Genomic DNA, 25,952 nt, shown 5'->3' on the forward strand with positions numbered 1-25,952 from the left:
AAGGGGAGTGCTCCTTGGCTTTCACTGATGCTCGGTATCGCAGTCCTTTGGTGACAACATCTAACCCGTACGTGTCCTTGGTGTCTGGTCTGATGACCGGTCCCAGGGCCTGCTCTCAGCACCCAATATTGAGAGAGGTGGAGATCTTCTCGATGCAGGTGTGCTCCCAGTGATGCTGAAGTCGTGATAACCATCAAGTGCCCATGATGATGTACCAACCTTCAAGGAGACAAAGTTTCTCTCTGTTGGACCTGTCATGCCCCCCCTTGTCCTCAACTGCATTTTTAAACAGAGAGAACAAGAGTTGGGCTCACAGTCACACCTCTTAAAGCAACTAGGGGTCTTCTGGGACATTGAGAAAAGATTTGAAGCCAAATTAAACTCCTCAACTGTGAACCAAAAAAGGTGCTCCAGCCTAAACGGGTCTACCAGCTCGCAAAAAAATAAAGAAACTGTAAGAACCGAAAAAAACTATACAAAACGCATCCTCCCTGCTCCGCGAAAAAACAAGACTGAGGGACCTGTGCTCGCATGGTGGGCGGGAAGGCATCAGCACATGCATGGTGGGATGCTACTAGAATGTTCTGACTTGTTAGTCTGTGTCTGCACCAGGATTCGTTGGATGACGACACCCAGGTGTGAATACAAAGGCCTGCTTGTCAAAAATATAGTAAGAAAAAAAAGAAAGTATGAGATGGTAAGAGATAAATCAGTAAAGAAGAGATGGAGAAAAAGGAGGCAAATGGAAGATGAAAAGAAAGGTATATGGAAAATTATAAAAATATCATTCAACTGTAATTCTGAAAGACGAAAGTTGGGAGAATTAATTGGGAGGGGAGGGGAAATGGGACTTGATATATCGCCTTTTCTGAGGTTTTTGCAAGTACACTCAAAGCGGTTTACATATATTCAGGTACTTATTTTGTACCAGGGGCAATGGAGGGTTAAGTGACTTGCCCAGAGTCACAAGGAGCTGCAGTGGGAATCGAACTCAGTTCCCCAGGATCAAAGTCCACTGTACTAACCACTAGGCTACTCCGGAAAAAGGCTATGAAAAGGAGCGTGTCAGGAATAGGAGAACAGCTGTAGAAGAATAAGTTTATAGAAATGAACAGAAGGAAAAAGCAAAAAGAAGAAGATCAAGTGGAAAGAAAAACCCAAGCAAAAATCCAAAGATGGAGGATTCCCCCTAAAAGTTCAGAAAATCATTTTCAGTTATTTTCTGGCATTTCAAATATCCTATAGAAATCTGCCAAACAAAATGCTTCACAGGAACACAACAGAAGATGACAAAGATCAACAGTTTCACCCAGACTACCGAGTGTTGTGCAGCAGTTATTGTTACAGAATTTATGTCCTTCTCACTTTCATCAAAATTAAACGGGTCAAACACAGAGGGACTAAGTACATCTATCAGGCACAGAAGTATACAAAGCCTTGGATTCAAATCAAGCTTACTAGCTTTACTAAGTGACAAAAAATTAAACATACAAAAGGATTCTTGCTAAAAACAGCAAGAAGCTGCTTACCTTTTGGTGCTTTGCGCCACGAATATGAGCAGCATATGCATCTGCCCCTGTGCAGGAAACATCGCACAGCTCACAGCGCAGTTGGTTCTGAGTTCCTCGAGCAGCAGTACTATTGTTGCTGGTGGTGGTGGTGGTGTTCTGAGAGGCTTTCAAAGCTGCCTCTTTCTTTTTGTGCTTCTGTCCTTCCAAATGTTCTTTGTATGTCTATTAAGATGGAAAAACCATGCACTTTACAATTCTTTTCAGTAAATTTTAAAATTAACATATCACTTTTTAAAACAATATTGTCCTTACGAAGCTCAACAAAAGGTAATAAGAACATAACTAAATGTTATACAAGATCTATTAATTTCTTAATCTGGCGTTTATGCAATTTTAAGGCTCTTCTATTAGTTGACTATAGTCTCTGCTATAAATTACAGAATCTGCCAGATGATGGACAAGTGCTGGGAATGGATACTAATTGTTTACCTTTTTCCACATGTAATAATTACAGGAGGATACCACATGGGAGAAATTATGGTAGGAGAAAAGGGGGAGGAGACTAGAGAGCTGATTGCTACAAGGAAAAAGTAAAATGTTAAATAGGTTATAAAAACATTTTAAAAGATTGCTACTATATATATATATATATATATATATATATTCTGAAGGTCTTCTAAAAGATGGGGAAGTCCTAAATATTTCTGTGCAATAGCCATCATTCATTAAAGACCCATTTTACCCCACAACGTACACATTAAAGAATACCCAAAACAAACAGAAGTTGATTTACACCAGTACTGCTAGCACACCACACACAAACCTGAGGCCCAGCACAGCTGATCTTGCAGACATCACAGTAGTGGATCTGGGGTGGTTTGGGAGGTTGTTTAGGCTTCAGTTGCTTGTTCTGGAATGGTGTTTTTTTAGTGAAGGTGGACCCTGTCCAGGCAGCAGTTGCAGCAGCAGCAGCAGCTGCCGCAGCCGCTTGCTTCTGTTGTTGTTGTTGCTGCTGCTGCTGATAGTAGGATGATGCAGCAGAATAGACAGCTGCTTCATATCCAGAATATGCGGCACCTAGAAGGTAAAATTCAACCTTACACAGCAGCAGCCAGTAAATAAAATTCAGATTAGCTGATAATGTTACACTGAGCTCCAAATCATTTTAACAGATCAAATTAATGAGCAATGATTAACATCTTCCTCTCTTCAAATAGTTGGTATTAACTGTATATAAAACACAACTTAAGCCAACCACTACATTTAGTTCACATTGATAACTATGCCCCTTAATTCCTTAAGTTCCACCTTCTCATACAGTCCTTCTTTTAAATCTATGTAATTCTCTAACACAGGCCTCAACAAATTTTCATTAAATCTAGGAGCCAGTTCAAAACCCCTTCCCACCCTTACAACTTTATCCCCAGTGAAGTTTCATTTTATTTAGGGGGGTGGGGGGGGGGGGTTGGAATCTCCTCCCAGATTAGTAAAAGCTCTTCTAGAAATTGACTAGAAGAGAACGGACTCATTGTCTGAGAGCTAGGAGCTCTTTGCATCCAGCACACACATACAATCTCTCACCAAATGGGAGATAATCATACATGTGACACAATGCAAAAGACTGGATAGCACCCCTCTCGCTGCATCTTAGTATTATAGTTGTTTAATTTTCAACAATTTTTATTAATGAAGCACAAAAATGGTGTTTACATAATGTAAATGTCTCTACAATCAATCAACACACCCCAAGTACTGAAATTGTACAATATTACTCGTCTCCATTAATCTTTTAACTTTTATACCCCCCCCCCTTTTTTTATACTATTAACTAACATTTAATCAACAAGATCTATTAACAACAATTTCCCAACAGCCCTTCCTCCCCATCTTTCCCTTCTACCAATTGACACCATATGTTCAAATGCTTGACCCCCAAAAATATATCCACCTTCAGGTGTCAGCTGTACATTCGCAAAGCCTTGAATTAAAATCAAATCATATTGTGTGAATTTACTCCCCTCCGCAAGAGAGCCAGGGGGCCTGTGGTCTGATGGCCCTCCTACCCCTCTCCGGAAGATGTCCATATCGTGCTGGGGAAGGGCTAATATAACTCTAATTAAACCTCCCCCCCCCACTACCCCCCCTCCTAAACCCTCCCTCCCCCCCCCCCTCCCCCCGGCCTTGGTCTGCTCTACTGTCTTTCCAATTCCTAAAAGGTGGTAGAAAAAGGACTCTACTCCCATTTAGTTTCCATTAGTTGCCAAGGGAAGCTTGGGCAATGCTCCAAGTTTATTAATAATATGACTCCTCGCCCTATGGGACAAGGTGTTAATATAACCTTCCCAGGTAAGGAAAAAATTGCTTTGTGACCGAGTGTTAAGCAGAGAGTCCTGGAGCTCCATCGTAAGTAAATCATGTAAGCGATTCCTCCATTGCCAAAAGGAGGGGTTCAGTTCTTGTGTCCAGTTAACAAGTATGCACTTCATGCCCACCAAAAAAGCCTTATGGGCCATTATATTCTGGTATCTCGTACCCCCCTCCACTGGGGCATGGCAACCCAAAAGAATACTCGTAGGCTGCTGATTAACCTTTTTCCCTCCTATTCTTTCTAAGTATTTAACTATCCTGGTCCAGAAGGCTGCTATAGCTGAGCACTTCCAAAAAGCATGGTAGAAGTTATTGTCCGACGCCCCACAGCGTCTACATTGGGCAGATTCTATGTATCCCATCTGATTCAGTCGAGACTGAGAGGTATATGCCCTATATATCACTCTGACCTGACATTCTCGAAGGTTTGCGTTTTGCGTCCATTTCAAAACTCCCCTCCAACCCTTTAACAAATCTCCCGGGGTGATCCCTCTTTGTGTATCTGCTGACCATTTTGCTGCCACTCGTGTGAGGTCTCCCTGTGGCCTAGCCAGTAACAGCCTTTTATGTAATATAGATATCGAGATAGGATCCTCTGATATCATCTCAAATAATTCCCCCATCTTAGTGGGCAGATCAACACTAAGTGCAGCTCGGGGGAGTGAAGCTATATAGTGTCTAAGCTGTTCGTATGCAAAACATACCCCCCAATCTGCTACGTCTAGGTTTAATTCGGCCATTGTTTTAAGATTACCACTGGGCTCCAACCAATAATGTATAAGTACATTATCCCCTTCTCCCCAGGATCTCACTATAGGATTTTCATCCCCTGGGCGGAAAGCCTCATTCCCTAGGAGGGGTAGTAATCTACTACATCTAGGATCAAAGGACCACAGCCTAGCCAAGTCCTTCCATATGGCCTTTAAGGGCCACACCAATACACTAGTCCTCAACCTTGTAGGTAGGTAGGTCCTTCAATGCCCCATGTAAGACATACATCAGGTTTAAGGGGCTACACCTTGCTTTTTCTATCTCCAATGGGGTATAATCCTCCCTCTGCAGATACCAGTCCCCCAGGTGGCGCAATAAACATGCTACATTATAGCGTTTAATGTCCGGCAATCCCATCCCCCCGTTTCTCCAAGGCCTCACCAGTTGTGAAAATCGTATCTGAGGTCGTTTCCCAGCCCACAAAAATTTTGAGAGCAGTTTTTGTAAAGATCTCACTTCCTGGTGCTTGAGATATAATGGGATTGTCTGTAAAAAGTAAAGCCATTTAGGGAAGAGCACCATATTAAACAAGGAGATGCGGCCCATCAATGATATCGGAAGCCCTGCCCATCTTCCCAGTGTTCTCTTGGTGTCTTCTAGCAAGTATTCTACATTAGCACTATATAGCATCTTGGGGTCCTTGGTGAGCTGGATCCCTAGATATTTAAACGCATCCCCCACTCTCTTAAGTGGACAACATAGACGTTCCCACTGCTCCTCTCTCATGTGAAGTGTCATAACCTCAGATTTGTCTAGATTGAGACGAAAACCAGAGTAATCCCCAAATTCAGCAAAAATGTCCAGTAGTGACGGTAAGGACACCTGGGGGTCCTGTATTATAGTCAAGAGGTCATCCGCGAAGGCCGAGATCTTAAAGGAAGTTTGCTGTATCTGTACCCCTCTCACCTCCCTCATATTCTGGATTTCTCTTATAAGAGGGTCAAGCACCAACACAAAAAGAAGGGGCGAGAGGGGACATCCCTGTCGGGTACCCCTGGCGATCCCGAACGTCGCGGAAGCCTGTCCGTTTACCCATACCTCCGCAACAGGTCCCTGGTACAGCGTTTCTATGGCATGTAGGAAAAACCCTTCCATCCCAAATGCCCTCAGGGAGGCAAACATGAAGTCCCAGTTAACCCGATCGAATGCCTTTTCGGCATCAAAACTAATTATTAAGGCCGGGGTTGATGATTCATGTAGGCTTTCCAACGCTCCTAAAATCTGCCTCATATTTCGAGCTACTGATCTTTCTCGTACAAAGCCCACCTGAGACTCCTCCACTATCTCCGGCAGGATCCGTGCCAGTCTGTTTGCCAGAATCTTTGCCAGTAATTTTGTTTCAAAAGGAAGCAAAGAGATAGGTCTATATGAACTGGCTAAGAGTGGGTCGCGGCCTGGTTTTAACAAGACTATGATTTGTGCCTTCCTTAAAGACTCTGGTAGACCCCCCATCTCTATACATTTATTGAAAACCTCTGTCAGGCAGGGTACAATATCCGAGCTAAGGAGTTCATAAAACTCAGAGGAGAGTCCATCCACTCCCGGAGACTTATGCAATGGGCTGGCACATATACCCCAGCTCACCTCGTCCTCTGTTATTAATCTATTAAGGCTACTTTGTTGTATCTCTGTGATCTGGGGCAGTGATTGTCCTGCTAAGTAACACTCGGCTTGAAGCCCCTGATCCTCTGGAGGGGAATATAAGGCTTCATAAAACTGCCGGAATACTTCATTCACTCCCTCCAGAGTATGCTGAGTACTCCCCTGTGTATCTCTGATTTGTGACACATATCTGGAGCCTCCCACTTGCTGTAACAGTCGTGTCAGCAATTTCCCTTGCTTATTTGCATGTTTGTATAACTGATAACGATAATAAAAATTGGATTTTTTGGCTTTGGCATGTATTAACTGGTTCAAAGATGACTGAGCTTCTAAAAGTCTTGATTTATTTAAGGGCGTTGGGTTAGTTCCAAATCTCTGGCGTGCCTGCCCCACTACCTTCCCCATCCTGACTATCTCTGCCTCTCTAGATTTTTTCTTATAGGAATGGTATGAAATTATGGCTCCTCTCAGCACGGCCTTGGCCGCTTCCCAAAATAATATCGGGTCTAAATGATAACTATTCTCATTAAACTCTGAGTATTCTTTCCACTGGGATTGTATATAGGAGGCAAATTGTGGATCGTAGAACAGTTCTGTGGGAAATCGCCACCTGGGCTTCTGGGTTCTATCCCCATCACACCCAATTGTGATCCACACAAAAGCGTGGTCTGAGACCTGTGTTGGCCCTATCTCAGCCTGTTGTAACCAAGAAATCCTATTTGCCGAAACCAGGATATAGTCAATTCGGGATAGTGTTATCATGTGCCCTAGATAAATGGGTATAGTCCCTCTCTCCCGGATGGTACAGGCGCCATGCATCAACTAGATCTAACATCGAGCACAGCCGTGGGACTCCCTTTGTCAAGTTCACTGGCCCTACTCTAGAGACTCCAGTACTATCCAGCAGTGGGTCATAGACTGAGTTAAAATCTCCCCCCATAATTATAGGTATCTGATCAAAGGAGTGCACGTCTCACCAGGGTCTGATAGAACCTCCTGTCATATTGGTTTGGTGCATATACATTAATTAGTAAAAAAGGGTGATTATTTACATGGGCTTCTAAGAAAACATATCGTCCTAGCGGGTCCACAATTACTCGTTTTTTTGTAATATGAAGCCCTTTGCGGAATAAGATAATAACTCCCGCCTTTCTATTTGGTGATGGGCTTTCCACGTAGTCTCCCACCCACCATTTACACAACTTCTTGTGTTCTATTGCTGTTAGATGTGTCTCCTGTAGCATTGCTATATGTGCCTTTTGTCTATTTAAAGTCTGTAAAATCTTACTTCTTTTGATTGGGGAGGAAATACCCCCCACATTCCACGATATTAGCTTAACCATAGCCTATCCTAGGTGGCTCACGTATGTTATTAAACCTGTAATAAAGAGAAAGGTGTCCCAGCCTACACCTCCCTCTGCTGCTTTGTATACTCTCGTCACTTCCTAGTTGTCTTCTCCTACCCCATTCACTTGCCATGTTCAAACAGACCTGCTCCCCGCCCCCTCCCTTATTCCCCCACTCCCCTCCCCTCCCCCCCGTGAGTTCCCTCCCCCCCCCCTCCAATCTGTAAACCCTTGAGTTCCAACAGGGAACTCATCACGTATAGTGTCCTTTCCCCCTCTATTTCAATTTACCATCTGCTCCATGGGGAAAACCCCATTATGTAGTATTTATGCCTGTCTCCATTTATCGAGACCGGGTGTTTACCTTGTGCCCCTCTGTCCAATTATTCCCTTGAGACAAAAGTTTAGATATGGAGCTATAGTCTCTAAACATACTTAACAGTCTTCTAGTCCATGTCTCCAAGTCTCTTTCAACTCACATGCCCCGTCAAAGACTTTCTTCTTTAAGACGCCATTTTTTCACCATCAGGTTGCAGGTTCCTGTGCAATACTCTTGAGGAATTCTTTAGCTGCAGCCACCTCTTCAAAGAGTTTATCTCCCCCTTCATACTGCACCTTCAGTTTGGCAGGGTATATCAATGCAAACCTGATTTTTCTCTCATGTAAAGCCGCACACACTGGCGCAAACTCCTTTCGCGCCGCTGCTACACGTGCTGAATAATCCTGGAAGCAAAGGATCCGTTGGCCTTCACAACGAAGCTCTCCTCCTGCCCTTACAGCCTGCAAAATCGCCTGTTTGTGACCATAGTGGAGAATCTTCATTATCACCGCCCGCGGCCTCGCCGCGCCTTGGTGCCTCGGCCCCAGCCGATGTGCTCTCTCGATGCGCAGCGGGCCCGGCAGATTATTCATTTTTAATGTGCTCTGAAGCCAGGTTTCTAGGAAACTGCCCAGCTCTGAGTCCTTTATATGTTCCGGGAGCCCAATTAGTCGTAAATTATTTCGACGAGACCTGTTCTCTAAGTCGTCTAGTTTGTTTTCTAGATCCACTATTTTCTTCTGTAGTGCCTCCACAGGTTGCTCAGATGTCGCTGTTCGGTCTTCCAGGTCACTAATCCGCTGTTGCATGTGGTCCAGATCGAGGTGGAACCCATCAAGCCGTTCATGGGCAGATTCTGCGCGATCAAACAACGCTTGCAGTTTTTTATCAAGGGCCGCCTCTACCGCAGCTGTCACCTCCGCGGTAATTTCTGCCGTCCATACTGAGCAAACGCTCGAATTCGGCGATTGCTGTCCGGGCGCCATCTTGGATTCTGCGATCTTGCCTTTCTCCTTATCTTTTCGAAGCGTTTTCGCCGCCATTCTTCTACACAAGGCTAGCAAACAAAAACCACCCGGTCTCCAAGTTGTAAGGCTGGCGATACTAAAGTTCGTTTTTCCCCTTTGAGGCTGTTAATAGCGTAAGATGATGGGGGAATCGCAGGAGCTCAGTTCCAACGCGACTTCACTCCTGCATCACACCACGTGATCTCAGTATTATAGTTGTTTAATTAAAACTTCTTAAGGTACTAGGGATAACAGACGAATATAAAGAGTCCTAAATTTGTAATTTATTTAGTGTTTGCTACTCAAACTAGTTAACTGTAATTAACTCTAATGAAAGCACCCCTCTTGTTGTCCTAATCAGAATAACCGACTATAAATGAAGAGTTGAGCTAGTGGGTGGGAGCTGGGGACCGAACTAGGCTCTACTTTCTAGAGACTATTAATGCTGTGGCAGAAAACTCAAGATTTAAAACTATGGGGAAAAGGGTATGGAGACTAGCTAATAAAGTTTGCCCTTTTTTTCTTTTCAAATAAGTCTAACTGTGTTTATCAATATCCTACAATTCCTCTTTTAAACCCAATCTTTAAGTTACCAAGCACAGAATAAAATAATGTTACTTACCCACAGAAATGTCCTCTTCTCTCAGAACTTCGCAGAAAGTTAAGTGGTACCTTACCTCTCTATATAGTATGGATTCTAACAAGACTGCTTCAAACAAACCCTTTGAAGGTAGTCCAGTAATCAGTTTGCCCTTTGTAACCTTTGCAAATATTCTACTTCCTTACATCTTAATTAACACGTAATTCAGGTCAGTAGCAGTGCTACCTCCCCAGCAGGCAAGAACACAAAATAACTGCTGCCGAAGTTGGTCCATATCGACCAATCGGGATTTATCCCGAAGAGACAGGTAGGACATAACATTAGGCGCACTCTTCATTTGATATGGGAGGCACAAAGATCCCGGGCGACTACAGCTTTGTCGGCTATAGACGCAGAGAAGTCTTTTGACCAGGTGAGCTGGGGGTTTTTGCGCGCAGTGATGAGTCGCATGGGCTTGGGAGACAATTTTGGGGCATGGCTAGCAGCTTTGTACACAGAACCCAAGGCGCGCCTTAACATTAATGGGGGATCTTCTTCCTTCTTCCCCATAGGTAGAGGGACAAGGCAGGGGAGCGGCGGCTGTGACGACCTCAGGGGGGCTGGGCTGCGGGAAGCTGTCAATGCAGGGAGGAGGGGGAGCAGCGGCGATCTCGGGGGGGGGGGGGGGGGGGCGCGAAGGATGTCCATAGGCACAGCTCATCTTTTTTTATATATATATAGTGAAGGACGTCCATAGGCACAGCTCATCTTTTTTTTATATATATATAGTGAAGAACGTCCATAAAGGACGTCCTTGGCATGCGCAGAGCAGCCAGCATAATGTTTAGCTGCTCTGCACATGCTCGACCAGCCAACTGTCTGACTGTTTAATGATGGAATAGAGAATGCAAATGAGCTACAACGAGCAGCTCATTTGCATTCCTATTCCTTGATGCATGCCTGTTCCATACTAATTTTCTAAGGGAATCGGTAAGGAAAGGGCTTTAAAAAGTCTTCAGTGCATCTTGGCCTTAGTAACCTTTGCAAATATTCTACTTCTTCACACCTTAATTAACACCTTACTCAGGTCAGTAGCAGTGCTACCTCTCCAGCAGGCAAGAACAGAAAATAACTTTTAGGACAGTTTAAGCCCTGCTGTTATCATTTTTACACTCTTTTACCTCTACAGAAACTTTCAGTTTAAAACTATGGGGAAAAGGTCCTGAAGATGGGACTACGCTCACTGCACCAGCAATGCTATCTCCTCCGTCATAGCCTGACTCTTTGTGCCGCCCTGCCGACTGACATAGGCCATAGCTGTAACGTTGTTTCAGAGGACCCGCAAGGACCTGCCAACTAGAAGTGGTTATAAGGACTACAGAGATATCCTTATCACCCATGTATCCAACCGACTGATCGACCAGCGAGAGTCTTCCCATTGAGCAGTGGCCCTGAGCCACCTGACCGAGACAATGGTCTCCCCAGCCCACCAGACTGGCGTCAGTGGTCACAATTATCCACTCTGTCAGCTCCAGAGGGATGCCCTCCAGATAAGCCGTGCAACGCTACCACTGCCGTCGCGAGGACCACCAGGAAAGAAGCACTCCCTGCAGAAGCCTCATGTAAAGCCCTGACCCATGGCACCACCTCCAATGCAGCTGCCATTGAGCCCAGGAACTTAAGATAGGAGCAGGCCAAGGGAGCTCTCTCTGACATGAGTGACTGAATCTGACCCTGAAGCTTGCTGATCCTAACTGGCAGCAAAAACAAAACAGCCCACCAGTGTCTAAAACCGAAGCCCCAAATATTCAAGGGACTGAAGGCTGCAGATGACTCTTGGCTGAATTCACCACTCATCCCAGAGACTCCAGAAAGCTCACCACTTGACCAGTTGCTCTCTCACTCTACAGATGGGACTTTGCTCAAATCAGCCAGTTGTCCAGATAAGGGTGGTCCAAGATGTTCCGTTTCCGAAGGGCTACAGCTACAACCACCATTAACTTGGAGAACATCTGAGGAGCCATTGCGAGCCCGAACGGCAGTGCACAAAACTGAAAATGCCTCCCTCCCTAAGACAGCAAACCGAAGGAACCGCTGGTGAGCCATGCGAATAGGAATGTGCAGATACCCTCTCTGTACCAAACCACGACAATGAGCAAGTGCAACATCTCCATGAAAGCCCTACTGACCCCTTTGAGATTCAAAATGGGTTGATATTCTCCTCAGTACTGGGAACCACAAAATAAATGGAACAGCCCATCCTCTGTTGCCCCTTGGACACTACCGCCCTCGATGGACTAGACGAAGCAATGTGTCCTGAATTGCCCTGACTTGCAAAGAGAATGACAGATTTGAGAAACATCTGGAAGCAGATTCTCAAATTGCAATGCTTAGCCTTCTCGAACCATCTCAAAAACCCACTAGTCTGACGTAATCTGGGTCCACCTCTGGTATAACTCCCATAATGAAGAACCCATCTGCACCAGAGGCTGGACCCCCACATCATCAATGAGAATTATGCACCAGTCTGAGCCCCCACACTGGAGCCATGACCTTCACAACAGCAGTCACAAAAGGGCTGCGTCTGCTGAAAAGAAACCGGCCCCAGAGGCTCCTCTAGACCTGCCTGGCTGGTAACAGCCACATGCCGACACACCACAGCCACTGGTCTTAAGACCGATCCTCTGGTAACCGAGGAACCTTAATCTGATACCGCACACCGACTTATCCATGGAGCCTTTAAAGGGAAGAAAATTTGGAAGTCATGTCCTTGGCCCTACCCTGAAGCCAGAGTGAACGCTGGGTAGCCACCACCAGGGACATATTCTTAGCTGAAGTGCACAACAGATCATACAGGGCATCAGCCGAGAATGAGGAGCCCATTTCTAGCTTGGCCACCTCCTGACCTAAAACCGCCCTGTCTCACCCAGAATCATTGAACACCTGGGCACTTCTACTCTTCATCAAGTACACAAGGGGCAGAAACAGCTTGGCCGTACACATGACTGCAGGACCTCTAAGAGGCAAAAGACACAAGTGAAAAGGCAAAAGACAAATGGGGAGGTAAAAGGAGACCCCGGACCAGTCAAACCCTCAGCGAGCACACCCCAGCGCTGCAACTGACTGACTTCCCACAACTGGTACGCAGCACAGTATTTATTTTTTTATAACCCAGTTGCTGCAGGCTGTTTAAAGGCACTCAAGGCTCCCGTGCTTATACAGCAGCTGAGGCACACTGATGTTTAATACAACCGGAGAGCAGAAGAGGAGGAGTAACACCCCAAGGGAAATATGGGGCCCCACCAGACCCACACCCCCAGAAGCAAACAGAGGCACTGAAGGTACACGGATCTTTTTGTCTTTTTTTTTTTTTTTTTTGAAAGAGAAGGAGGAAAGCCAAAGCACCCCAAATTTCCTCTGCTGGAGACTGAGAAATACTGACTGATTGGGATCTGCACTGGGTAGATATGCAATATTCAAAGTCAGGTGCTAGTAGGCGTGCATAACCCAAGCATCTTGACCGGTCTGGAGGATTGCTGAGGGAGAAAGGGTGAGTGGCCATCCTGTACAGAATTCTGCCTGTTAGTGGCCACAGGGGAAACACATACCAAGTCTAGAAAACATTAGTTCCTGCTGAGACACTTTCTCTCCTATGCCTGAAAAATTGCAGACACTTGGCACTCTGGCACAACACAAGGGAGACTCCAATGATCTACTAGGATCTGAAATGCAGAGGGAGACAACTCCCACTCTCCTGGATCCAGATTCTTTCAACTCAGAAAGATATCACTTGTGTGATATCTATGCCAGTGATGTGGACCACAGAAATTGCAGAAAGGTGATTTTCTTATCCCAAGATGCATATTAGGGCTGCATTATAGGCTAGGGAGCTGGAGTGTGGCGGTAGCCTGTTTGTTGATGGCATTGTTAAACTCTCTGACTTCCAAATAAACAGGGAGAGAAATTCCAGCAGTACAAATCTAATAAATCTCGTCTCCAGATGACTGATAGGCCACTGGATACCACCAGCCTTGTATAGCCTTCCCCAGGCAGTTGACTCCCCAACCTTGGAGAATGAATCAGTAGTTACCTAGATCCAATAAGAGGGATCCAAATGCATCTCTTTCAGCAGACAGTGCCAAACTCCAGTGTAAGGCCTCTGAAAAAGGAAGATGCACATCAAATTACTTGGACAGGTAGCCCACCATGAGAACAGTAGTGCATGCTGCAGCAAGTACATGTGCACCCTCACCCAACAGCATCACTGCCAAAGATCCGAAGTTGTAAGTAGTCACAAGTCCTGGGAGCTCCCAGGGAGAAATCCTCCCGTTTCTGGGACTGCAGCTTGTGCATGCAGTTTTCGAGGAGAAATACCGCTCGTTGTCTGGTAATGAAGCAGAAGCAAAAGTACAAGTACTCCAGCTCCTGGGAGGGCACCAGATGATTCTTACCATAACTGACTACCCAGCCTAAGCTCTTGAGAAGGCCAATCATCTCTACTGTGGCAGACTGCAACTGCTCTTCCAAGTTAGCTCAGATCAGCCACCTGTCCAAATACAGATGCACTTGGATCCTGTCTGCTTAAGTATACTGCCACCACAACTATCAAAAGTGAGGGCCTAGAAGTGAAAATGCTTGCCACAACACAAGACGTACCTCTTCAAAGAGACTTACAAAAAGAATCCTCCTTAATGACTTGTTTCCTAATCTATACCAGAACCAACCAATATTGATCCCTTCTGATTTGATTATTTTATATCATTATTGAACATTACATTTTTTTCCTACTCTCACTTGTACGTTATGTATTATCATTTTATTTACCCTACCTACCTGTTATTCTTGTACATTAATTGTAACAATATGCTGAACCTCTTACTCTGTTAATGATGATGCCATTGCTATATAATGTAAGCCACATTGAGCCTGCAAATAGGTGCGAAAATATGGGATACAAATGCAGCAAATAAATAAATAAAATCTCTGATAGCAATACGAAGATATACCTCTGCTAAATTCAGGGACGTAAGAAGTTCACCTGGGCGCACCAAACAATAACTGTCCACAAGGTCTCTTATGCAAAAGTGCGGGACTCAAAGAGAGGCATGGACTCCCTTAAAATCCAGGATAGGCCTGAATGAACCTCCCTTCATGGGAACCACAAAATAGATGGCTTACCTGTCTTGCCCTCTCTCACCTCGGGGAACTGATTCTTAAGAACATAAGCATTGCCATACTGGGACAGACCAAAGGTCCATCACGTTCGGTATCCTGTTTCCAAAAGTGGTCAATCCAGGTCACAAATACCTGGCAAGATCACAGAACAGTAAAATATTTTATGCTACCTATCCTAGAAATAGGCAATGGATTTTCCCAAGTACAACTTAAAAATGGCTTAAGTCCAAGATGAATCAGCCTGTTGAGAGTATGCTGTACCGCAGGGAAACACCATAAAGGTGTCAAACTGGTTCTGTTCTGCCAACCCCCAAGCACAATAATAGGAAATTAATAATTATTGTAAAAATATTCATAAATGTTTATATGAGCAGTATTTAATATTGCATATTAAGGCTGTGTATAAGAAATAGAAATAAATATATAGCAGATATTTACTTTCTCACCGTGTGTTGATTTTTAATTCTATCCAATTATAAAGAAAATGTCTGAAATTATTAATTTCCTATTATTGTTTGACATTGATTCGATTCTTATCAGTTTTTAAATTATTTATTGTACATTGTTTACTGCCCATTGTGCTTGATAATCACTAGAGAGATATTTATATCATCTTGTGTATGGTTAATAGAATATTATTTGAAGCATCATTTTGTTTTTGTTAACCATATATTATTCATATATTATTCCTATTTTATTTCTATATTTTGTATTTCTCCAGAAGGATGACTAGTTCTGACATGTAATAGGACAGTCTAGTCAATATTCGACCATCATATTTTGGTTTTATGTTCATCTGATGACCTCTCTTGCAATAAGTGGATGTTTTAAATATTTGTAATGTCTCTTTATATTTATATATTTTTATTCATCTTATGTTATATGTTTTCATTTGAATAGACTCCTGACGCAGGCCTGCACAGCCGGAACACAGCTGTGTCGAGTCCCTTTCTCCCTGCTATCCTTTAGTTAATAAAGTGTTTTAATTTTTTTATAAACAAGTGTCATCTTTTTCATTTTTTAATTCTTTTATGTATTTGTATTTTTAAATACAAATTTGATTTTTTTGTTTTTAATTTTGGATTATTTTTGTTTTTGTTAGTCATCTTTGCTGTTTTGCTTTTTTTTTTTTTTTTCTAGGCCGAACTTACACCATCTGCTGAATCTAGAAAATGACTGGAGAATTCCAGGCTGCACCAGCCCTTATACCAGTGATGTCACTGGAATAGTTTGGTATCTTCCATCTGCTGGAAGGGGGACTCAACCCACTGGTTTGGACTAGTCTAGCAGAGACAATAAGGAAACTGAAATCCTCAATTAAATTTTTTTGCAGTCATTGCCTGTTACTTATTTTTACTAACATTTTGCAGAAAGCAGGAGGACCTGTTAGGAGAAATCAGATCTTCCCTGCTAATTTGCTTTCCTTTAGACCCTCCGGACTGGACCAGGATTGGACTGATGGGTTGTGCTTGTCTTCCAGCAGGTGGAGACTGAGAAAAAAAACTGTGACTCTAGAGAGCCAATAAGAGCCCTGGTCATGTGACCCTAGCCTCAGTATTTGACTAACAAAGCAAGCAAGAAAGAAAGATCCCCTTCTGTGCTGTATGGAATCCTAGCAGCCACAAAGCACTTGGCAATGCCAAGTATTAGAGCTCACCAGCAACTCTCACCAGAGAAGTGGTATGGCTCACTTGTATTATAGCTGACCAACAACTCTCAGCAGAGAAGTGGTATGACCCACTTAAAGTGTTACATATATATACCAGCAACTGAGCGCCCCAACAACTCTCACCAGAGAAGTGGCATGGCCCTCTTAAAAGTTATATATATATAAAACTTTAAGAGGGCCATGCCACTTCTCTGGCGAGTTGCTGGTATATGTATGTGTTTATGTGTGGGTGTGTATATACACACACACCCACACATAAACACATACATATATACCAGCAACTGAGCCCACCAGCAACTCCGACCAGAGACGTGGCATGGCCCACTTAAAGTTCTATATATACTAGCATCTGTTTTTTTTTTTTTTTTATATTCCGTTGAAAAAATGACGAAACATGGGAGGGGCCCGGAGGGACTAAAGGAAAGCAAATTAGCAGGTAAGATCTAATGTCTCTTTCCTTAGCGTCCCTCCGGACCAGGATTGGACTAATGAGAAGTACCAAAGCAGTAATCTTACAGGAGGGACCCTATCAAACCCGCTGGGAATACCGAAGTTGCAAAGACCGCCTACTGGCGACAATGACCATCTAGTGTGCACAAGTACTCAGAGGGCCTTAAAAAAAAACCACTCTGCCAATGAACCGCTGCTCATCAAGTTGTAGAATGTGTTTTAGCCCTTACTGTAACTGTACCCCTGGTGAGAAGACAATTAGAAGTTCTGATTTCCTTAATGCATCGAGATATAGTGAGTTAGAAACGACCAAAAAACGACCAAACCTTTACGCCGACTGGCGAGAAGAACAAAAAAGCAAATCCCGCGCCGAAAATGCTCAAAAGCTGTGAAATACCGTGTAACAGCTCCCTTAAATGCTAAGAGCTCTCTTAATATCTAAATTATTGAATTTCCTGTGATCTTGTACTCCCAAAGACGCCGGAACAGAAAGAAAAAACTGATTGGGAAAGATGAAACACGTGAAACTCCGGTAGACAGAAAAGAAGGAACCAGAAGTAGAAGTACTCCAAACGTAGAACTACTTGGTTCTTGGGAAAAAATTTTGAAAAAGAAAAAAACGGAGACCTGCAGGAAAGAACCTTGCAGCCCCGAGACTCTCCTAGCTGAATCAATGGCTATGAAAAAACAGTATCTTAAGAGAGAAAAAAACCTTAATGGAAAACCAGAAGAAAAAACAGCTGCAACCTGAAGAGAAACAGCTGCAACCTGCAGTTAAAGGAAAAGAGAGAGGGAACATCCATTATCCAACAGAGAGAGACGTGGCTCGAAGATGCAACCGCAGCATACTAACAATCCTCTCTTAGCTGATCAAGTCCATAAAAAAAACAAACCATAAGGCAAAAAACAAGCCTGGACTGGATGAAAGATGGGACCTTAGACCAGCAGGGCCTTGCTAACAGGAAGATGTACAGAAGCCGCCAAGAAAGACGCTGAAAATCCGCGTAACACGGACTTCAGGACCAATATGACGCTGACAGATCTACCGGACCCCCATGTGTGTCAATTTCTTGTAAAAGACGACCCAAGAGAAATTATGGAGGAAAGAGATAGAGAAAACCAGAAGACCACTGCTGCAAGAGGGCATCCACCCCTACCGCTGACGAGTCGTTTCCACAAGAGACTAAGCGTCCCATTAAGGTACTATCAGCTGACAACGCTCAGAAGGTGAGAGTCCATTCCCCTGGTACTAGGGAGAATAAAAGAGAAAAAAATGCACTTTTTTTTTTTTTTTTTTTTTAACTCGGACCACATGGAAAGCTGAAAATGGCAGTAAGGCGAGAGTCTACCCATGCCAAAAGACTCGCGTTCTGCCATGTGAAGAGAAGATTCTTCATTCTCCTTTGATAAATGAGATAGGCTACTGCCAACGAATTGTCCGACAGACTCTCACCACCTCGCTATCCAGTAGGAAAAGAAACCCCTCCAGAGCTAAATAAATTATTCTAACTTCCAAGAAATTGAAGGAGTGAAAAGTTGCCAAAGGAGATCACTGAAAACGGGGTAACCTGCCTAAACAACGTGCACCCCAGCCACGAAAACTTGACAAGGAACAATAAAAAAACTATCCACTGTGTATATTTTACAGGCATACCTGCAGAGAGGATGTTCAATCTCAACCACCAGAACAGAGTGCTGCACTATTGAGAATACAGAGACCACCTCAGCTGAGGGGATTCCATCCAAGAAGAAGGTAAAATTATGTATAATCATACCTGATAATTTTCTTTCCATTAATCATAGCTGATCAATCCATAGACTGGTGGGTTGTGTCCATCTACCAGCAGGTGGAGATAGAGAGCAAACTTTTGCCTCCCTATATGTGGTCATGTGCTGCCGGAAACTCCTCAGTATGTCGATATCAAAGCTCCATCCGCAGGACTCAGCACTTAGAGAATTACACCCACGAAGGGACACTCTGCCCAGCTCACCACCGCCGAAACGGGGGAGGGGAATTAACCCAGCTCATCCCCACACAAGTGGGGGAGGGGAATCCGTCCAGCTCATCCCCGCGGAGCGGGGGAGGGACACCACACCCGCCGATGCGGGGGGATCTGGCTTATCCTGCAACCGCAACCGCGGGAGGAGCTGACTGACCCTAACACCGCCGAAGCGGGAGGGGTACAAAGCTGCCCTACAGCCGCACGAAGCGGGAGGGAGTGCCGGCAGAATTTATGTCTCAATCCAGCCCCGTAAAACGGAGGGGAGAGGAATGCAGCAGCTCACTGTAACACAAACTCGTCTCAACTCTTGAAGAATCCAAGTGAAAGAAGAACTTGAACACGAAGTCCTCCTGAAGTAACTGAAGGCTAAACTTGAACCTAAAATTCAACCAGAATATAAACAGTACAGATATCTGGGAGGGGCTATGGATTGATCAGCTATGATTAATGGAAAGAAAATTATCAGGTATGATTATACATAATTTTACCTTCCATATCATCAAGCTGATCAATCCATAGACTGGTGGGATGTACCGAAGCAGTACTCACCCAGGGCGGGACATAGAAATCCCTGACCTCAACACTGAAGCTCCAAACCGGGCCTCCGCCCGTGCAGCCACAGTCAAACGGTAATGCTTGGAGAATGTATGAGCCGAAGCCCCCGTTGCCGCCTTGCATATCTCTTCCAAGGAGACGGATCCGGCCTCTGCCATCGAGGCCGCCTGAGCTCTCGTGGAGTGAGCCTTCAGCTGGATAGGCGGCACCTTCCCCGCGGCCACATAAGCCGCTGCAATGGCTTCCTTGACCCATCTTGCCACTGTAGGCTTAGCAGCCTGCAGACCCTTACGAGGACCTGCAAACAGGACAAACAGATGATCCGATTTCCGGAAATCATTGGTCACTTCCAAGTATCTGATGATGACTCGTCTCACATCCAGATATTCAAGAGCGGAGTACTCCTCTGGGTAGTCCTCCCTACGAAAGGAAGGGAGACAGAGCTGCTGATTCACCTGGAAGCGAGAAACAATCTTGGGCAGGAAGGAAGGCACTGTGCGAATAGTCACTCCTGCCTCAGTGAACTGCAGAAAAGGCTCTCGACATGAGAGCGCCTGGAGCTCGGAAACTCTTCTGGCTGAAGTGATAGCCACCAAAAAGACTGCTTTCAACGTCAGGTCTTTCAGAGATGCCCTCGACAAGGGTTCAAAAGGCGGCTTCTGCAATGCTCTTAGCACCAGGTTGAGATTCCACGCAGGCACCACTGAGTGCAGAGGAGGGCGCAGGTGATTAACTCCCTTGAGAAAGCGCACCACATCTGGCTGCGAAGCCAGGGAAGCACCCTTCAGGCGGCCCCTGAAGCAAGCCAGAGCCGCTACCTGGACTTTAAGGGAACTGAGCGACAGGCCTTTCTCCAGACCTTCTTGCAGGAACGCCAACACTGAAGAAATTGGAGCAGTGAAGGGAGAAAGTGAGCCTGCTTCAAAGCAGTAGAAGTAGAGCGCTTCCTCGCTCTCAGCATAGTGGCGATGACCTTGTCTGAGAAGCCCTTCTTCCTCAGACGCTGCCGCTCAATAGCCAGGCCGTAAGACCAAAGGGAGAGGGATCCTCCATCACCACGGGACCCTGATGTAACAGGCCCTGCTCCACTGACAGCCGCAGAGGATCGTCGACTGAGAGCCTGATCAAGTCCGCATACCAGGGACGTCTGGGCCAATCCGGACCCACCAGGATTACCCTGCCGGGATGCTTTGCCACCCGGTCTAGCACCCTGCCCAACATGGGCCAGGGCGGGAACACATAGAGGAGCTCTTGTGTCGGCCACTGTTGGAGAAGAGCATCTACTCCCAGGGATCGAGGGTCCCGTCCTCTGCTGAAAAAGCGCGGCACTTGGCAATTGGCCGATGACGCCATCAGATCTAGGCTCGGCTGGCCCCAGCGCTTCGTGATGTCCAAGAACGCCTGAGCAGATAGTTGCCACTCTCCGGACTCCAAGGTATGGCGACTGAGAAAGTCCGCCTTGACATTCATGACTCCGGCAATGTGGGCCGCTGAAAGCTGCTCCAGGTTCGCTTCCGCCCACTGGCAAAGACTCATAGCCTCCTTGGCTAGAGGGGCGCTCTTGGTACCTCCCTGGCGGTTGATATAGGCCACAGCCGTGGCATTGTCCGACAGGACCCGTACAGGCTACAACACCAGTACCGGGATGAACTCCAATAACACCAACCGAATGGCTCTGAGTTCCAGGAGGTTGATAGACCACTTGCCTCTGCAGGAGACTAGAGCCCCTGCGCTGTCCTTCCCAAGCAGTGGGCTCCCCAGCCCATCAAAGAGGCGTCTGTCGTGACGACAATCCACTCCGGGGTCACCAGAGGCAATCCTGCAGACAACTTGTCTGTCTGCGTCCACCAGCTCAGCGCCTTGCGCACTGCTGGGTCCACGGGAAGGCGCACAGCATAATCCTCCGACATCGGAGTCCAGCGCAGCAGCAGAGATAGCTGTAGTGGTCTCATATGAGCCCTGGCCCAGGGCACTACTTCCATCGTGGCCGTCATAGAGCCCAACAGCTGCACGTAGTCCCAAGCCCGAATAGGAGAGGCTACTAGGAACTAGTCCACCTGAGCCTGAAGCTTGACAATCCGATTGTCTGGCAGGAACACTCTGCCCACTTGGGTGTCGAATCGAACTCCCAGATACTCCAGGGACTGAGTCGGGCGCAGCTGGCTCTTCTTCCAGTTGATGATCCATCCCAGGGAGCTCACAAGAGCAACTACCCGGTCCATAGCTTTGCCGCACTCTGCATAAGAGGGGGCTCGGATCAACCAGTCGTCCAGATAAGGATGGACTTGTACTCCTTCCTTTAGCAGGAAGGCCGCTATGACCCCCATTACTTTGGAAAAGGTCCGCGGAGCAGTAGCCAACCCGAAAGGGAGGGCTCTGAACTGGAAGTGTCGTCTCAGGACTGTAAAACGCAGAAAGCGTTGGAGAGGAGGCCAGATGGGAATATGCAGGTACGCTTCCTTGATGTCCAAGGAAGCCAAGAACTCTCCTGCCTTCACTGCCGCTATAACAGAGCGGAGAGTCTCCATGCGAAAGTGCCTCACTTTCCAGGCCCGATTGACCCCTTTGAGGTCGAGGATAGGCCGGACAGAACCTCCTTTCTTTGGAACCACAAAGTAAATGGAGTAACGTCCCTTGCCAATCTGATTTTTTGGCACCGGAACGACCGCACCCAGGCGGATCAGGTTGTCCAAGGTCTGCTGCACTGCCACAGCTTGACCGGAGACTTGCAGGGAGAGAGTACAAACCCGTCTCTTAAGGGTTGGCAGAACTCTAGCTTGTAGCCGTCTCTGATGACTTCCAGCACCCACGCGTCTGAAGTTATAGTGGTCCACTCGCCCAGAAACGAGGACAGCCGTCCTCCAATCTGCACTGGGGCGTGGACCAAGGCCCCGTCATTGGGTACGAGACCCTGGGGGAGGACCGGAGGGAGCACCTCCGGGACGGCGGTCTCTGCGAAAGGAATGCTGCTTGGGGGAGAAATTCCTCTTGAAGGAAGAGGGGGCAGAGGAACCCGACTTGCCCGGGCGGTACCGACGGGCTTCCAGCAACCGTCCTCTGGAGGTACCGGGACGAGTACTAGCCCGAGCTCTGACCTCTGGTAATTTCTTGCCCTTAGACCTGCCGAGATCGGTCACGATTTTGTCCAGCTCGACCCCAAAGAGCAGCTTGCCTTTAAAAGGCAATCTAGCCAGGCGGGATTTAGAGGCGTGGTCAGCAGACCAATGTTTCAGCCAAAGCCACCGCCGCGCAGAGACTGTCTGAGCCATGCCTTTAGCTGAGGCTCTCAAGACATCATACAGCAAGTCTGCCAAATAGGCTAAGCCCGATTCCAGGGCCGGCCAATCAGCCCTCAAGGAAAGATCCGAGGGGGAAGCCCGCTGCACCATAGTCAGGCACGCCCTGGCCACATAGGAGCCGCAAACTGAGGCCTGCAAACTTAAAGCAGCTGCCTCAAAGGACGACCTTAAGGCCGCCTCCAATCTTCTGTCTTGGGCGTCCTTTAGGGCCGTGCCACCTTCCACCGGCAACGCCGTTTTCTTAGTCACCGCAGTGATTAAAGAATCCACGGTAGGCCACAGATAGGCCTCACGTTCACTCACAGCCAAAGGATAGAGGCGGGACATAGCCCTAGCCACTTTAAGGCTCGTTTCCGGGACATCCCATTGAGCCGCATGGCTCATGCACGTGGAAGGATCTAGGCGGGCGCTTCGTCCCCAGCATAATGGCAGAGCCAACAGGGGCTGAGGGAGAGACGTCCTCCGGAGAGGAAATCTTCAAAGTGTCCATGGCCTGTAACAACAGGTTGGGCAAATCCTCTGGGCTAAAAAGCCGCGCTGCAGAGGGGTCATCCGCTCCATCCGAGCGGGGATCTATCTCCTCCAAGGAATCCGCAAAGGACCGTTGGGAGACCTCAGACACGCTGCCCTCATCTACATCGGAGGAGACAAAGTCCTCCAAGGCCTGGAAATCAACCCGAGGGCGTTTACCTCTGGGAACCTCAACCTCTTTATCAGAAGAGGGAGCAGGGGCAGCGTTTTGCATGAGGAAAGCCTGATGCAGCAGCAAAACAAACTCGGGGGAGAAACCCCCCAGACTGTGCACTTCCGCAGCCTGGGCAACAGCCCTAGACGCACTCTCAACCGGCGCTCGCAATAGCGGGGGAGAGACATGCTGCGCATCCAAAATGGCGTCCGGCGCGAAACTCCGCGAAGGAGCCGCGCGGGAAGAACGGCGCTTAACTTTAGCCGCTTTGTGCCGTCGCCCAAATTAAGGGCGTTCATGGCATTAATGTCTCCAACCTCAAGGGCGGCCCACGAAGAAGCCGTCCGAGCCGCGTGGCCGGCCAAGATGGCGGAGGCGAGGAGCGGGGGATGGGCGTTTATGGCGGGAAAAAACCGCCACGCCGGAGGAACGACCGGGACATTCATCGGTCACTAAACTGTCACCCATCAAGGGCGAATCAGGTTGTAAAACCCCCGCATCCCCTCTAGAAGCGCTCCAGCGATCCGGGGAGCGACCCTTTGCGCCCTCGCCCTCCGACGCCATATGCCACGAGGAGAAGAATCGGGGAACCCCCTGCCCGCTATAAAAAGGTAAAATTACCTGCTTGCCGATCCGAGCTGTAACGAACTGGTGTCCCAGTGAGTAGCTGCAATGAACGTTTAAAGAAACGTCGAATTAAACGCCTTTAAAGACGTTTAAAATTTTTTTTTTTTTTTTTTTTTTTAAACGGAGCCAGCGGGAGGGGGGAGAAAAGGAGGGACCTGGCACCACCAGGTTTGCACTTGCTCAAAAGAGCCCTCAACCCCAGGCCTCAACAAAACCTAAGGATTAGGCTTGGAGGCCTAGCCAGAGCTGCTGCTGTGTGTGACCACCACCTGCTGAGATAGAGAACATACTGGGGAGTTTCCGGCAGCACATGACCACATATAGGGAGGCAAAAGTTTGCTCTCTATCTCCACCTGCTGGTAGATGGACACAACCCACCAGTCTATGGATTGATCAGCTTGATGATATGGAATATCCGGATATGAGAGAATATCAGAGAGATGAGAGAATATCAGAGATGTCATGAAAGCTATAGCCCAGGAAAGAACTCCAAAAGTCTCTGTCATGGACGGTAATCTGAACATAATGTTGAACACAAAGAACGCTACCTAGAAGCAATATTTGAATCTGGACCACCTTTAGTAGCCAACCTAAGAACGGTAAAAATATTGTCCCGCTCAGTCTAAGACCTGCCAACTCTCTTAATAAGAAGTTTCCCCAATTAGCCAGACATCTAGATACTGGAAAGTAGAATTCCCTCTTCTATGAAAAAAACACTGCCACCAGTACCAAAGGTTTGGTGAAAGTGGAAGGGACTGTTGTGAGATGCAACGGCAGAGCCTGAAACCGAAAAGTGGTGTCCCAGAATCGCAAACCGCACAAAAGGTTTGGAAAACCGGTCGCAATAGGAATATGTAGAAAAACTTCCAGCAGACCTAAGGACATTAAAAACAGTGCCCTGCACGAACTACCAGTATGACATATTGAAATGCCTACATACGAAAAACATGCGACATTGAGAACGCGGTAGACTACCCTGAAAACAACCAAAATAGGATGATTACAAAGCCAAAAGCTTGAAGATCCAAGAGCCGCCAACAAAATAGGATGACTACAAAGCAAAAAGGCTTAAAGGTCCAAGAGCCGCTGTATATTGTCCCCTACCGCACTAGCAGTGCAGCGAGAAGGACAGGGAGGCCCTAGAAAGACGGCTGAAAGAAGGTTGGCAAAGCTAGAGGCCTAGCCGTCTCGAAAAAATCTGCAATCAGTCCACCTCAGCTGTAGAAAGCGGAAACAGGAATCCTGAACTACAGACTCCTACAGATATCGTAGACCATTGCCGACATAGCAACAGATAGGAAGTATGTAAAGGATGTCATTGAGAAAGTACCTGATCACCTGAAGCTAAAGAGGTGAAAACAAGAGTAAAGTTAAATAAACCATCATAGAAGAAAATGTTATGCAGCAGAAGAAGGTATATAAATCCCTGTTGCAGACTTGACTGAAGGTCCAAATAAACTGCCAGCTGCTGCAGTTACACAATATATCCCCGAGGCACACATGATAGAAGAAAAAACCTATCCCAGAGCGCAATTCATATGAGACAGAAAAAACCGCCTGTAGCTGCTGCCTGTGCAAGCAGATCACTTGAGACTCTTGCGCTAGACGCCAATTTGTGGAAAACTGAAAAATCAAATGCAGACACTTATTAGTATATTTTATTTGTTTTATATACAAGTCCATAAACCACTACTAAATGGACTTGGGAAAAATCCACAGTTCCAGGAATAACATGTATAGAATGTTTGTACGTTTGGGAAGCTTGCCTGGATTGGCCGCTGTCGTGGACAGAAAGCTTTAGCCTTTTCCCAGTGTGGTATTTCATATGTACTTATGTAGTTATAACTATATATATATATACATATATATAGCGAATGCTACATACCTGTAGAAGGTATTCTCTGAGGACAGCAGGCTGATTGTTCTCACTGATGGGTGACGTCCACGGCAGCCCCTCCAATTGGAAACTTCACTAGCAAAGTCCTT

General features: G+C 46.4%; 1 protein-coding gene across 1 annotated transcript in view; it reads right to left on the minus strand.

The window, feature by feature from the left end:
• ZFR (zinc finger RNA binding protein) overlaps positions 1 to 25,952 on the minus strand; it is a 306,684-nt gene that overhangs the window by 210,736 nt on the left and 69,996 nt on the right. Inside the window, 2 exon segments of the mRNA XM_030193005.1 lie at positions 1,530 to 1,733; positions 2,335 to 2,588. Coding sequence (XP_030048865.1) covers positions 1,530 to 1,733; positions 2,335 to 2,588 — 458 coding nt within the window.

This window comes from Microcaecilia unicolor, chromosome 2 (assembly GCF_901765095.1).
Source record: "Microcaecilia unicolor chromosome 2, aMicUni1.1, whole genome shotgun sequence".
NCBI classification, from domain to species: Eukaryota; Metazoa; Chordata; class Amphibia; order Gymnophiona; family Siphonopidae; genus Microcaecilia; species Microcaecilia unicolor.